Source organism: Camelina sativa, chromosome 13, assembly GCF_030686135.1.
Source record: "Camelina sativa cultivar CO46 ecotype springtype chromosome 13, ASM3068613v1".
Lineage (NCBI taxonomy): Eukaryota > Viridiplantae > Streptophyta > Magnoliopsida > Brassicales > Brassicaceae > Camelina > Camelina sativa.
In genome coordinates this window covers 10,196,230-10,209,987 of record NC_141892.1, presented here as the reverse complement: position 1 = coordinate 10,209,987, position 13,758 = coordinate 10,196,230, and the positions used below count along the sequence as shown (strand labels likewise).

Sequence of the window (13,758 nt, the reverse complement as noted above, 5' to 3'; positions counted from 1 at the left end):
AAAATACCTAGAGCTTTTTTCCAACAGTTACATGGATTATATAGTGAGTTTTTGAATTTGACCTTTTTAATATAGTAATAAAGATGTCTTCTATTTAAAAGCAATTTATATGGATTATTAGGTATATTTAAGTGCAGACAATTGCGATTTTTCGTAGTACCTTTTCATAAAAATTTTGTTTTATTTGTTTTTTTAAAAAGAAATTCAAATGATTGTATCTGTTCATTGTAGAGTTGTGTCTTTTCACTATATTTTATTTATATTTTTTCATCACAAGTTTCATTCTAATAGGTGTATGACCATTGTATCTATTTAAATAGTCATGTCTTTTGAACTTTCTATATAATTGTCTCTTCATCAATAACTAATAAATCATAATACGTTGAAACAAATTTTCTGTTTTATGTTGAATTTAAATAATTTGAATATTACTATCTAATATTCAATGTTATTCTATAATCTAACTAAAATTTTAGAAATGATTATAGCAATATAGAAATTTAATAAAACTTAATATAGAATTTACAGTTGCGTCTATTTATCATAACTTTCGTTAAAAACTATTTTAATATTTAAAATTTATTTTATCATCTTTTTGAAAGTTGTGTATTTTAAGTTCAAATTTTCTTTGATATAGTTTAACTCATTATTAAATACATTTTTAATTATAATTATTTTATAAAAATTACATTTACTCATTACAACCATTAGTTCAATATTCTCAGTTAAGATCACTTTGTCATTATGTTTTTTTTATTGTAGCTCTCTACCATAATTTTTCATAAATATCTTATATATTTATAATATTTTAAATATTCTACATAATATTTTTTGTTTATAAGTTTTCATTTTGATAGTTGTGTTTTTAGTAACAGTTTATGTATTCAAACTATTATATTACATTCAAATAAATTTATAGTGTATAATTTTAAATTTTAAATTTTAAATTTATTTACTTTTTTCTAAAATGCTTTGCCGGGAGTGTGAGTCCTAATCTAAATAATAAATATTTAAATAATTAAAAACTAGTATATAAATAGAAAAATATCCAAAAAACTATATTATCGGACTTGAATTGAAACATTAATGTGTATTCCCCATCTATGGCTCTTGTACTCACAGTGGTGTCACCAAATCCACTATCACCCACACTATCATCGCACCACGTGTCCCCTTCCCGCCATGGCTTTCGTCACGGCTTATCATCATCACTAACCATCCGCCGGAACAAATCTCCGGTAAGATTCCCTTTACTAACACCACCGCGTCATTTTACATCTCGGCGCGTGAAAGTCTTCTCACAACTAAGATTCCCTCTAATCTCCCCCGACGATCACTGGTCCCAATGGGCCACTCTCTTCGCCGCCGGAGCTTTCGGTGTTTGGTAAATCACCTCAAAATCCCTCTCTGTGAGTTCGTAAGAGTTTGTATACTGAAATCTCTGAAACTACCAAGGTCGGAGAAGACGAGACTTGGAAGTATGGTGAGTGGTGCGCTGACCAGCACGTTGATTGGTCTCGCCGCGAGCAATTTAGGGCTGATTCCGTTCGAAACGCCGTCGTATGACTTCTTCATGGAGTTCCTTTTGCCGCATACGATTCCGTTGCTGTTGTTTAGAGCTGATCTCCGTCGTATTATCCGATCTACTGGGTCGTTGCTCATTGCATTCTTAATTGGATCTGGTAAAGGTTTTGTCTTTGCTTAGTTTTAGATTCAAATTTCAAGGTTAGGTCTTTGAGAATTTAGGATTGCCTTATGTTGGTTTGGTGGCAGTTGCGACGGTTGTTGGGACTGTGGTGGCTTTTATATTGGTGCCGATGAGATCGCTTGGTCCGGATAACTGGAAAATTGCAGCTGCTCTCATGGGGAGTTACATTGGTGGATGTAAGTTTGTCTGGAGCTTCTTCATTGCTTCTTTGGTTTGTTAACAGTCAAAGGTACTCAATGTTGATCGACATCGGTTTAAACGTTTTAAGCTTTTACTTTTAGATTCTAAGAATCTGATATTCTTGCCAAATTGATAAATGGGGAAAATCTTGCTAAAATTGGCTTGTGTAATGTTTCTCAGCGCTTAGGAACGGCTTCTTTGTGAGGAAAGATAGTAACTCTTTTGTTGGTTCTTTTTCTTGTTTATGCTCTGCAGCTCTTAATTTTGTTGCGATATCGGAGGCTCTACAGATTACACCATCTGTTATAGCAGCAGGTGTGGCTGTGGATAATGTCATATGCGCTCTCCACTTCATGGTTTTGTTTGCGTTGGCCTCAAAGATTCCCCCTGAGACTTCCTCAGCATCTCCCCCTGGTAAAGTTCATCTTAATCACTTGTTATATTTTCTTGTTTTTATATTACAGTACACTTGGACAGGTATTATCTTACCAGTAGCTATGGCTAACAGTGGGACCAATTAGAGAACCAAGAACCAATGACTCTAGGACTAATTGGTTAGAAGTTGTCAAATTAATTTGAGTGACTATTGGTAAACTAGTTATTATGACTATACATTATAATGTGTCTGGCAATGTATGTTCTGATAATAAATACTCAATACTTTTATATTATTACATAACCATTCTCATCTTCTAAATGCATTTTGCATCAACATTTATGTGCCTGTCAAATTATGTATTGTAAGGAACAAAAAAGTCATTACTTTAGAGTTTGACAGAATCATTTTCAACTTGTAGTCGCAGTTGCATCCAAAAATAAGCACAAACACTTCTATTTAAAGTTATATGTGTGTGACGTATGGCAGATGCCGACATGGCTAAGGATGACAAGCTTGAGGACAAGAACAGAGTGGTTTCAACTTCGATTGCACTATCAATTTCCTTCCTGATCTGCAAAGCTGCAATTTTCATGACAACGCTATTTAACATCCAAGGAGGCATGCTCCCTGCAGTAACAGCCATCACTATCGTCTTGGCAACTTCCTTCCCTGACTTCTTTGATTCTCTGGCACCTTCTGCTGAAACTATCTCTCTTATTCTCATGCAGGTATCTTTTTCTTTACACTTTATCTACTCAAACCAATTCAACCAATTAGGGATGTGTCATTGACGAATAAGAAATAGTGATGGGTTTGTCTGGCTACACCTGGTCTGTGATGAGTTTAACCATGTGGACTAAACCTGGAATGGTGGCATATTAGTAGTTCATCTAACTAACTATTTATTTCTTAAAATCTTTTTTGATCAGGTATTTTTCACAATTCTAGGAGCTACAGGGAGTGTATGGAATGTAATCAACACTGCCCCAAGTATCTTCCTATTTGCTGTTATTCAAGTAATGGCTCATCTTGCAGTGACTTTGGTTGTGGGAAAGGTATTATGTATAGACATGAAGCTACTACTTCTTGCATCAAACGCTAACATTGGAGGTCCAACCACTGCTTGTGCCATGGCAACTGCAAAAGGATGGACTTCTCTTGTCGTTCCCGGAATTCTCTCCGGCGTTTTTGGGGTCTCCATTGCAACTTTTCTGGGCATTGGATGTGGAGTTTTGGTCCTCAAACGATTATAGATTTCTAAATGATTGGATGGGAGGATTCTGAAGCCACACTCCTTGTAAAAGATGTAATTGATGTTGTCTCATTAGTTTAGTTAGATCTTTTACTTTCCAAAAGTCAAGTGTACTCGCACGTTGCAGTTTTTTTTTTTTGTTTAATTATTATTAATATATGAATTTATCTCATAAATAAACAATAACCATTTCGATTGGTTGAGCTCTACGTGAGAAAAAATAAAAATATGTCGAAAAAAAAACTAATAAAATCGTCTGGTACTGTAGATTGTACTACTGTACCGCTCTTTCAATATAAGTCAACTGTACTTCAGTTCGAAATTGAAAAACTCAACTGTACGTGCCCTTTTCAATCTGAAAAAAGTCAACTCCACCATATTAATAAGATTCTTCTGATTCCATATATTTGTATTTTGTAACCCAAAGGGCAAAGCAGTGCTAGATTTATCCTATAAATTTGTGCCTTTAATTGTAACTTTTGATTCCAACTTATATAATATGCAATATGAATATGCATGCCACGGCATGGCTTGGATTTAGATTCCTAACTGAGCCTTTACTTTGTGTTCACGCACCTGCTCGTTCCATAAAATTAATATGATGCCTATAATATTTTTGTTAGTAGTTTAGTACAAACATAATATCTTTCGAGAGCATAGATATATATATATTAGTTAGCTAAGCTAAGAAAAAGTAAAGGTGTAGTACATCAAATACCAATTTGTCCACGCATGAATCATGCCTTTTTTTGCGTCAAGATAGTAGAATGTTCTCAAATCTCAACTCTCTAAGCACGAAATCCTAACTAATAGTTTATTAGTTATGATTGGAACCATTAGTACTATACTTTGATTTGATTGGAACCATCTTGTACTTCTCATGATTATTTCTATCTGTTTATTAACTATATAGACATTTCAACGAGAATTCCCTCCTATATAAATGTACATTTGGTAATATTTCTTGTTTTTTAATTTGCCAAGATTTATTGTAGTAGACTTGAAACAGTTTTTCTAAAAATAAAATAATCGAACCATTGCTCTCAACACACAAGTTTTCTATTCGCAAATATATCTAACCCGTTTTGACCTAGGGAAAAATCTAAGAAACTATCATATATTTATCTAAAATGCGTTTATACTTTAATTCATATATACATGTACTTAGAGATTTTAAGAGTTTCTTCACACAAGTTCATTTCAAATATATATATAGTTCCCCCCGAAACAAATATTTTAGCGTCTACATGTTATTTATTTCTAAAACTATTTTTTCGTTAATTTTTCTGTCTTGGCGTCAAGATAGGATTTTGTAGTTTTGACGTCGAAACACGATAATTTGATGGTAAAATATAATTTGGTAATTTGGCACCATTCCATAATCATGTAACTAAACATACAAGTTACAAAAAAAAAAAAAAAAAACATAAACGAACGAGGGTATGTACGTACCTTTATCAAAATTCCAAATATGATTTGTCCCAAATACTATTTTGCGGAATTCATAAAGAAGTAAATGTAAAAGTAACCGAATATATACAGATTTTTGTTTTCTTCGTTTTTTGTCAAAAATGTACAATATGATCAGAAGAAGGCATTCAATTGCGTAAAGGGAGCCACAAACTGATCCATGTGTGGCTAACGTATATTTATATAAATATAAATTTTGATACAGTTTTCGGGCATTACATTTATGATATACATATGAATTATCTAGTTGCCTACAATACATATTTTATTGTAAATTGTGTGTTCTCTGCCGGCAACTAAATGCATGTTGGGATATAAGATAAATATATAAAAGCAAGGGAAGGATCTTACATATATTTATATAAATATTACTACATTGCCCTTATGATGTACTATAAATAATAAATCAAAAAAAGGTTTCCACACAAACACAACACACTTACATCAAAATATTGTATGCTAGATATTAAAAAAAAAAAAAAATGGGGAACATGAGAAGTGTGGTGAAGATGTTGATGGTGGTTCTGTTTCTTGGATGGATGTTTATTTGGATTATGATTTCAACTAATCTTTTCAAAAGCAAATGGACCCCCGAACTCGCCAAGTATCTCAATACTACTTATTTTGGTCCTCAAGGTATTTATTTATCTATTTATTCCCGCATTCACTTTAAAATTTTAAATGTTTTCAAGGATTGAGTATTCATTCAAGAACTATTATTATAGGCACGAATCTAGTGCTTCTCACGGTTCCAATGATGTTCATTGCGGTTCTGAGTTGTGTTTATTTGCATACCCAGAAGAAATCCACTCAAACTCAAAGGTTCGACTTGTTGTAATTACATTGTGACTGGCTATATATACTGTCCATGTGTATATCTGTAACAAATTTATCACAATCTTGTTTATATAAGTGCAGAGAATGCAAAGTAAAAAAAAAAATGGGGAGGGTGATGATGGTGATGAACCCATTGGGGATAGTGACAGCCACAGAGTTGGCTTTTTCTCTATTGTTTGTGGCTCTATTGGTTTGGGCTCTCTCCAATTATCTATACATTAGCTATCACGTCAGCCTTCATAACCACGACAACGCCAAAATGTAAGCTTCTTTGTTTTCAATTCTAATCTCTCTATATATATGCTCGAAATGGTTTGTTAGAATATGATTTGCTCGTTCATATAGATTAGTTCAAATTGGAAACTCATGATTGCTCATGTGAAACATAACGGATGGTACAGACCATTTTTGATACGTTTGATCCGATCCGCTCCATAGTACTATACTACCAAAATACACTAAATCGGTAGAAGAGTTTTATCAAACATTGACCGAAATGGTGCAGATGGCAGGCAAAGTTTAGGGCTTTTGGTCTGAGAATCGGATATGTTGGCCACTACTGCTGGGCCTTTCTGTTCTTTCCGGTGACAAGAACCTCTACGATACTGCCACTAGTCGGGTTAACTTCAGAGTCAAGCATCAAATATCACATTTGGCTCGGACATATCTCAAACTTTCTCTTCCTAGTCCACACGGTCGTTTTCCTTATTTACTGGGCCATGACCAATCAGTTGATGGAGGTCCGTTACATCTAACTTAAATTTCATTTTTGGTTTTAGACTAAAACTACATTCTCAATTAAAATATAATAACCCTTAGGATCGATTTTATTGTGTGCAAACAATGTGTTTAGGTCACTTGATCACAATGATTTACCCGCGATTTCTTGCAAAGAAAAAAAAAATTACCAAGGAATCTTTTCAATACTAGATCATTCAAGTTGTTTCAGAAAAAATCGAATGTTTAAAGCTCTTTGGAGACAAATTTGTATGATTGTATCTATCTTGCTCCTATTCCGAAACTGATGATTTTACGTTTTCTTATATATGTAAGACGTTTGCATGGAATCCGACATATGTGTCTAATCTAGCTGGAACAATAGCGATGGTGATTGGAATAGCGATGTGGGTGACGAGTTTACCATCCTATAGACGAAAGAAGTTCGAGCTTTTCTTCTACACTCACCAACTCTACGGTCTGTACATAATCTTCTACGTAATCCATGTGGGAGACTCGTGGTTCTGCATGATCCTGCCCAACATCTTCCTGTTTTTCATCGACCGCTACTTGAGATTCTTACAGTCCACCAAGAGAACCAGACTTGTTTCCGCTAGGATCTTACCTTCAGACAACCTCGAACTCACTTTCTCCAAAACCCCAGGTTAACAACTAATTCCTCCATTTACGTTTACATTCAAATGAATCAACAACAACAGTTTAGGGTTTTCCTTTTAACGAATATATTTTTAATTATAAATACAAATGCAAAATGCAAACGAGAAAACAAAAATTGTTTGATTTCTATTTTTTTAAATAGAAAATTTTAATGTTGAATTTAATTAAATGTGAATGTAACATTTAACATGTAAACGCTAAATAAAACACAAATATAACAACCAAAATCATATTGAACGTAACACACGCTCATTAATTTGGGCTAGAGTGCCGTGTTCAAGACAATATACAACGTATACAATGATTGTAACCATTTTGTTTCATGATCTAACTATAGGGTTACAATATACACCAACAAGTATATTGTTTCTACATGTGCCGAGCATATCCAAGCTTCAATGGCATCCATTCACAATAACTTCGAGCAGCAACTTGGAGAAAGATACGCTCAGTGTTGTAATCAGAAAACAGGGAAGTTGGACTCAAAAGCTTTACACCCATATTTCTTCTTCCATTGATTCTCTCGAAGTTTCTACTGAAGGTCCTTATGGCCCTAACTCTTTTGACGTCTCGAGGTACAAAAACTCAAAGGTCTTATTTCAGTTTCTTACCTAACTACTTTGTCTTAAGTTTAATCAATTGTCAAATTCTCATCATATATAGGCATGACTCTCTAATACTAGTGGGCGGTGGCAGCGGAGTTACACCCTTCATTTCGGTTATCAGAGAACTCATATCTCAGAGCCAAAACCAAAGCACAAAGCTACCAGATGTTCTTCTTGTTTGTGCCTTTAAACATTATCATGATCTTGCGCTTTTAGACCTAATTTTCCCATCGGATATATCAGTCTCAGACATTTCCAGGCTGAATCTCCGAATTGAGGCATATGTTACAAGAGAAGACAAGAAGCCCGAGACAACTGATGCTCACAAACTTCTACAGACAAAATGGTTCAAACCGCAGCCTCTAGACTCTCCTATCTCACCTGTTCTTGGACCAAACAACTTCCTCTGGCTCGGAGTGGTGATCTTATCATCATTCGTCATGTTTCTCTTGCTCATAGCGATTGTCACGCGTTACTATGTATACCCTATTGATCGTAACACAGGAAAGATATATAATTTCTCGTACAGAGCGCTTTGGGACATGTTCCTAGGATGTGTGTGCATTTTCATCTCTTCAAGCATAGTTTTCTTATGGCGCAAGAAACAGAACAAAGAAGGAGATAAGGAGTCCAAGAAGCAGGTACAGAGTGTAGAGTTTCAGACGCCCACGTCTTCTCCAGGTTCATGGTTCCACGGCCACGAGAGAGAGCTGGAGAGCGTTCCCTATCAATCTATAGTACAAGCCACTTCAGTCCACTTTGGCTCCAAACCTAATTTGAAAAGTAAGTAATCTATTACCTATATTAGCATCACTTCATTTACGTAACAGAAATGGTGTAAGTGAATGCATATGCATGAACCTGATACTTTTCAATCTTATCGTTCCGCAGAGATTCTGTTTGAGGCAGAAGGTTCGGAAGACGTTGGGGTGATGGTTTGCGGACCAAGAAAGATGAGGCATGAAGTTGCAAAGATATGTTCATCTGGTTTGGCTAAGAACCTTCACTTTGAGGCAATTAGTTTCAACTGGTGATCGATTCCATGTTCTAACTATGTTTGTTTGTTGTATCTGTTATGGACCTTTGATGTTTAGATTGCTTGCTGCTAGCTAAATTATTCTTGCATCTTCATATTATTCAGCCCATTATCACTTTTGTTTTTCTTGTTGTTGTTAGCTTTTGTTTGTTATAATTTATAATACTTTATTTTCTTCTTTCAAATTCATATAAAAAAAATACATAGATGAAATCTACATTTTTTGTTTCTAAAATTCTGTTGACCAACATTATAAAATTGTTAATAAGCCTCTTTGGGTGACTTACCCTTATATAGAAGAATTCTATTTCTTTCTCTATAATAGAGTTTTAAAAAATTACTAGGTTGATGACAATTGTGAAAATATTATCTTATAGAAAACTTTAAATTATTATTAAGGCAAAACTTTTATTTCAGATAAACAATTTTAAAAAATCTAAAAATCAGTTGTGTTAAAAAATTAAATCTGATCAAAAGAATGTATTTAACTCGACGTCGAGGCAAGGTGGAGCAAACATTCAAACTCGTAACGTTGCATATTCTAAACCATTTCTTTGACCATGAGACAAATATAATATTTTTAAAATCATGAATTAATCTCGTTTTCTCATATTTAATTTACCACCACCATCTATGTCTTCATGTTTTTTTCCAATTGTTTTCTTACTCTTCCAATTCTTTCTCGTCATTTTCATTGTCAAATTTTCATGATAATTTTCATCATTACTTTTACTGTCTGGTTCTTCATTATACTTTTCTTCTTCTTTTTCCTCGTCAGCTTCCTCACATTCTTTCACTTAATAATCATTGAAATTTTTTTTTAGACTACCTTATGACTTGTTAACCCATCAAACTCTAAGACCAAATTTATTGCATTTTTTCTCGTAAAATTTGTGCAACTCATGGATCAACATAGTCACCACATGCACTCAATTATTAATACTTTCACTTGTATACTTACTTGGTTTTAGATCCGCACGTATTGAAATTCTTGAACCGAAATCTTTAATATTACAACTTTGCAAGATATTAAAATATTTCTATTATTTTAAACTTTTTGTGGAGCTATTTATAATATTTTTAAACATTCTATAAAGTTTAAATATTTATAATATTTTTGAACCTTTTAAAAGTTTTATTAATTATAATATTTTAAATTTTTAAAATTTTAAAATTTGGACGCCTCATAAATCAATCTTCCTGCTCATTTGTAGTTGTAAGCATATTAGTCTTATTTATAATGGTTCTCAACCATTGTCTAAAAATTTTCTAGCCGATGTGGGACGTTGTACATACACTTATTATAAGTATTTTAATATAGAAATTTTACATAATTTCAAAAATGGTAAATATTGAGATGTCTGATTTCAATAGGTCGTTTCAAAAATCTTAATATAGAAAATTCAAAAAAATAAAAAATGTTAATCAGTGACATGCTGAATCTCGATAGGTTGTTCAAAATCCTAGGTGGACGCCTTAAGGAGCAAAATCTTTAATATTACAACTTTGCAAGATATTAAAATATTTATATTATTTTAAACTTTTTGTGGAGGTGTTTATAATATTTTTAAACATTCTATAAAGTTTAAATATTTATAATATTTTTGAACCTTTTAAAAGTTTTATTAATTATAATATTTTAAACTTTTTAAATTTTTAAATTTGGACGCCTCATAAATCAAACTTCCTGCTCATTTGTAGTTGTAAGCATATTAGTCTTATTTATAATGGTTCTCAACCATTGTCTAAAAATTTTCTAGCCGATGTGGGACGTTGTACATACATTTATTTATAAGCATTTTAATATAGAAATTTTACATAATTTTAAAAATGTTAAATATTGAGATGTCTAATTTCGATAGATCGTTTCAAAAATCTTAATATAGAAAATTCTAAAAATTAAAAAATGTTAATCAGTGACATATCGAATCTTGATAGGTTGTTTAAAATCCTAGGTGGACGCCTTAAGGAGCTTATAGTTCCTACTTTTATTTAGTATAGATTTACAAAGTAATCTTTTAGTATATATTTTACCGGTGTCTACTTATCTTTGCTAATTTAGTTACAGTCTAAAACATAAAAATTCAACTTTAATTAACTATAGCTTTAAACTACTCTTGAAAGTATTTGGTGTAATCATTCGGTCCATAATATACTACCAAAAATTTCACCGTTCCCTTGTGTTTAAAGTCAATTGGATTACTGTTCACCAAAAATTTTTTTTATTGGGTGACATCATTAGAAAGATTGTTGTGAGATAGTATGTAAGAATACAAAATTTAGAAACTATTTTACATAGTTAGATGAAAAATCAATCACTAAAATTTTAGAAACTATTTTATATTGTTAGATGTAAAATGTAAATTTGCTAAACATTAGTGAATATATTAAGTAGTAAAATCTGAAGTAAAAATAATTGGTAAATAACATACACATTGTTATGTTTAGGGAAAAACATAACAATACGAAAGGTCCAAAATATTTCTTTAATATGTTTTTGAGACACACATATTTTGGTAGGTCTCAAAAACAAGAGAAAAAATAATCACACGAAAATTAAAGAAATCAACGGTATTCAAGTACCAAAGTTCAAAATTGAACTTTATTTGCACCAATAGATGATAGATTATTCTTTGGCTGATTCTTCTCCAATGGTAGTAGGAAGGAAAAAAAAGGAGATAGAAAATGCATAGACTAGATTTACCAGATTGAGAATTGCAACAATTGTATCCGAACAAAAAAAAATTGCAACAAATGTGTTATGACCAATATCTCTAATCAGCTTAATTTCTACAAACTTAATATAACATGTAATAAATCACTTCTCTAATCCAATTTCTATGAGGTTTGGTAGTGTCATAAAAAATCGGAGTTGCACTACGAATATTGGAGCTATTGCTGCCTCAGTTATTTACTATTGCAAGATTCAATATTGCTTCATCCACTCCACTCAATGAAAGATAAAATATTATATACACAAATGCTTAAAATGTGAGGAAAACAACTTCTAATACAGAAAATAATTGTTATGTTAAGAAAATTATTACTAGATGGTAAACTCAGTTTGACATTGGAAGATCATAACTTACCATCAAGCTGATGTAAAAACTTTTTGTTGTTATGTAATAAGACATTATGCAGAAAAAAATCAAAGCCTTGCTATAAGACATCATGCAGAAAAAAATCAAAGCCTTGCCCAAGTCTATAGATATCCGTACACAATGTTTTCTCCGTGTTACCACAAGCAACTTTGGCTTCAAATCTGGTTCAAACCAACATCTCTTCTTCTTCCTACTAAGATAAACTCATGATGAGTGACATTATCACACCTTAGAATTGAGTTGATCACTCCTTAGTGACATTATCGAGCCCTCGTCATTTGCTTCAACTTGTTTAATTTGATCCAATATATCTCCTTCCTCCGGGCCATTATCATTTTCACTAGTCATCCTAAAAATATCACTAGATATGAGAAATCTAGAGATCCAAATAATAAATTCCTCAAAAATCTAGTTCAATAATAGAAAAAAAAACCTCATGCTTAAATGAAATCTAGAAAAACACAAAGCATCGAAAAAAACTCATTAAAAAAATATCGGAAAAATACAAACAAACGACAAAATTTATTTTACAGATTTCTCTTAGATGAAACGAAGTATGTAAATGACAATATTTTGTGTCAATGAATGGTACATTAGGAAAGCGACAAACATATCCTTGTTGATATCCAATGGTAGGAAGGAAAAATAAGGAGATATAAGACTTCAAAAGTTGATTTACCACATTGGAAATTGAAACAAATGTTTAATCATCAATGTCCTTTAATTTCCGCAAAGTTAATACAATGTGTAGTCGAAAAGAGTATGTTTATATATATAAATATGCCTCATAATATTTTTGAAAAATGTATGTTTTATATAAATTTGAAATTAGTTTTCCCATGCAAAAAATAAATTACAGTTTTTGTTAAAGTTGTTTTTACTTTGTTTTTTTTTGTTATAACAATAAATAAAATATTAAAATCATTAGACTGGAAGATAGATGTAATATTGTTTTCTTGTTATACTAGAATTTAACATTTGGTACAAACAGGAAATTTTTTTGTTTTATATATTTTTGATTTGAAGAATAATTGGATTATTAACACTAATTGATCAACATTGGCATGGTAGATTATTGGGTAAAATAGTTAAGAGAGTTTTCTAAATTTTATTAGGAGGTAAAAAAACAGAAACATAAACAAAGAAGATGAGGATCATGAAGGAGTTGGATGACAAAGAAGATCCTCTATCTATCAAAATGATGCTTGTCATCAAAAAGAATCCTATGAAAATTTTGGACAATACTTAGGTTCACCCGTAGTCCACCTCCTCTAAACCAATGAAACAATACCAAGTAATACTAAATATAAACAAAATATTTACTTCAAACTAAAATCAGAATAAAATAAAATAAATTAGAAAAAATAGAATCATTAAAGAAAATAAATATTTATCTAATATTATATTTAAATAAAAATTTAAAATTAAATAAATTAACATATTGAAAGAAAAATTATTTGAAAAATATTAATTTTGTTGAACCTAGACAGAAACATATTCTCGTTTAATTATAAAATCTAAATCCTAATGATCATTATACAATCAAACAACTAATTCTCCTATGTAAACCCAAACTGACATTTAAACTCGTTTAATATTATAAAATCTAAACTCTAATTCTCCTTTATAAACTCAAACCAACATTCAACTCGTTTAATACTATAAAATCTAAACAGTAATTTTCATTTATAAACTCAAACCAACAAATAAACTTGTTTAATTAAAAACCCAAGAGAATTTGTTAGAAATACCTTTTATGATATACCCCTTTTCAAAAATACCTTATTTTGGCATT

General features: G+C 31.6%; 2 protein-coding genes across 3 annotated transcripts; both read left to right on the top strand.

Annotated features, from left to right (window-relative positions):
- The first annotated feature begins 1,058 nt into the window (after positions 1-1,058).
- Positions 1,059-3,699, top strand: LOC104736412 (uncharacterized). The gene is made up of 6 exons (XM_010456384.3): positions 1,059-1,384; positions 1,456-1,682; positions 1,774-1,884; positions 2,144-2,302; positions 2,754-2,995; positions 3,197-3,699. The coding sequence occupies exons 1-6, from the start codon at positions 1,104-1,106 to the stop codon at positions 3,518-3,520; spliced, it is 1,344 nt and encodes a 447-aa protein (XP_010454686.1). The 5' UTR covers positions 1,059-1,103; the 3' UTR covers positions 3,521-3,699.
- Positions 3,700-5,413: 1,714 nt separating this feature from the next.
- On the top strand, positions 5,414-9,097 carry LOC104736410 (ferric reduction oxidase 4-like). Of its 2 annotated transcripts, none has more exons than XM_010456382.2 (8): positions 5,414-5,625; positions 5,715-5,811; positions 5,908-6,087; positions 6,332-6,566; positions 6,880-7,207; positions 7,559-7,796; positions 7,885-8,609; positions 8,718-9,097. In XM_010456382.2, exons 1-8 carry the CDS (start codon positions 5,472-5,474, stop codon positions 8,858-8,860), a joined length of 2,100 nt encoding a protein of 699 aa, XP_010454684.2. In that variant the 5' UTR covers positions 5,414-5,471; the 3' UTR covers positions 8,861-9,097. The 2 variants fall into 2 exon arrangements, with proteins under 2 accessions (XP_010454684.2, XP_010454685.2); XM_010456383.2 differs by having other exon boundaries at positions 5,430-5,593; positions 5,908-6,000; positions 6,339-6,566; positions 8,718-8,971.
- The last annotated feature ends 4,661 nt before the right edge of the window (positions 9,098-13,758 follow it).

Excerpts from the sequence above, each read along its gene's own strand:
- LOC104736410 (XM_010456382.2), top strand. The coding sequence starts at position 5,472 with ATGGGGAACATGAGAAGTGTGGTGAAGATGTTGATGGTGGTTCTGTTT. Across the intron at positions 5,626-5,714 it reads TACTTATTTTGGTCCTCAAG|GCACGAATCTAGTGCTTCTC; the intron begins GTATTTATTTAT and ends CTATTATTATAG. Across the intron at positions 8,610-8,717 it reads CTCCAAACCTAATTTGAAAA|AGATTCTGTTTGAGGCAGAA; the intron begins GTAAGTAATCTA and ends ATCGTTCCGCAG.
- LOC104736412 (XM_010456384.3), top strand. The coding sequence starts at position 1,104 with ATGGCTCTTGTACTCACAGTGGTGTCACCAAATCCACTATCACCCACA. Across the intron at positions 1,683-1,773 it reads TGCATTCTTAATTGGATCTG|TTGCGACGGTTGTTGGGACT; the intron begins GTAAAGGTTTTG and ends GTTTGGTGGCAG. Across the intron at positions 1,885-2,143 it reads GGGGAGTTACATTGGTGGAT|CTCTTAATTTTGTTGCGATA; the intron begins GTAAGTTTGTCT and ends TATGCTCTGCAG.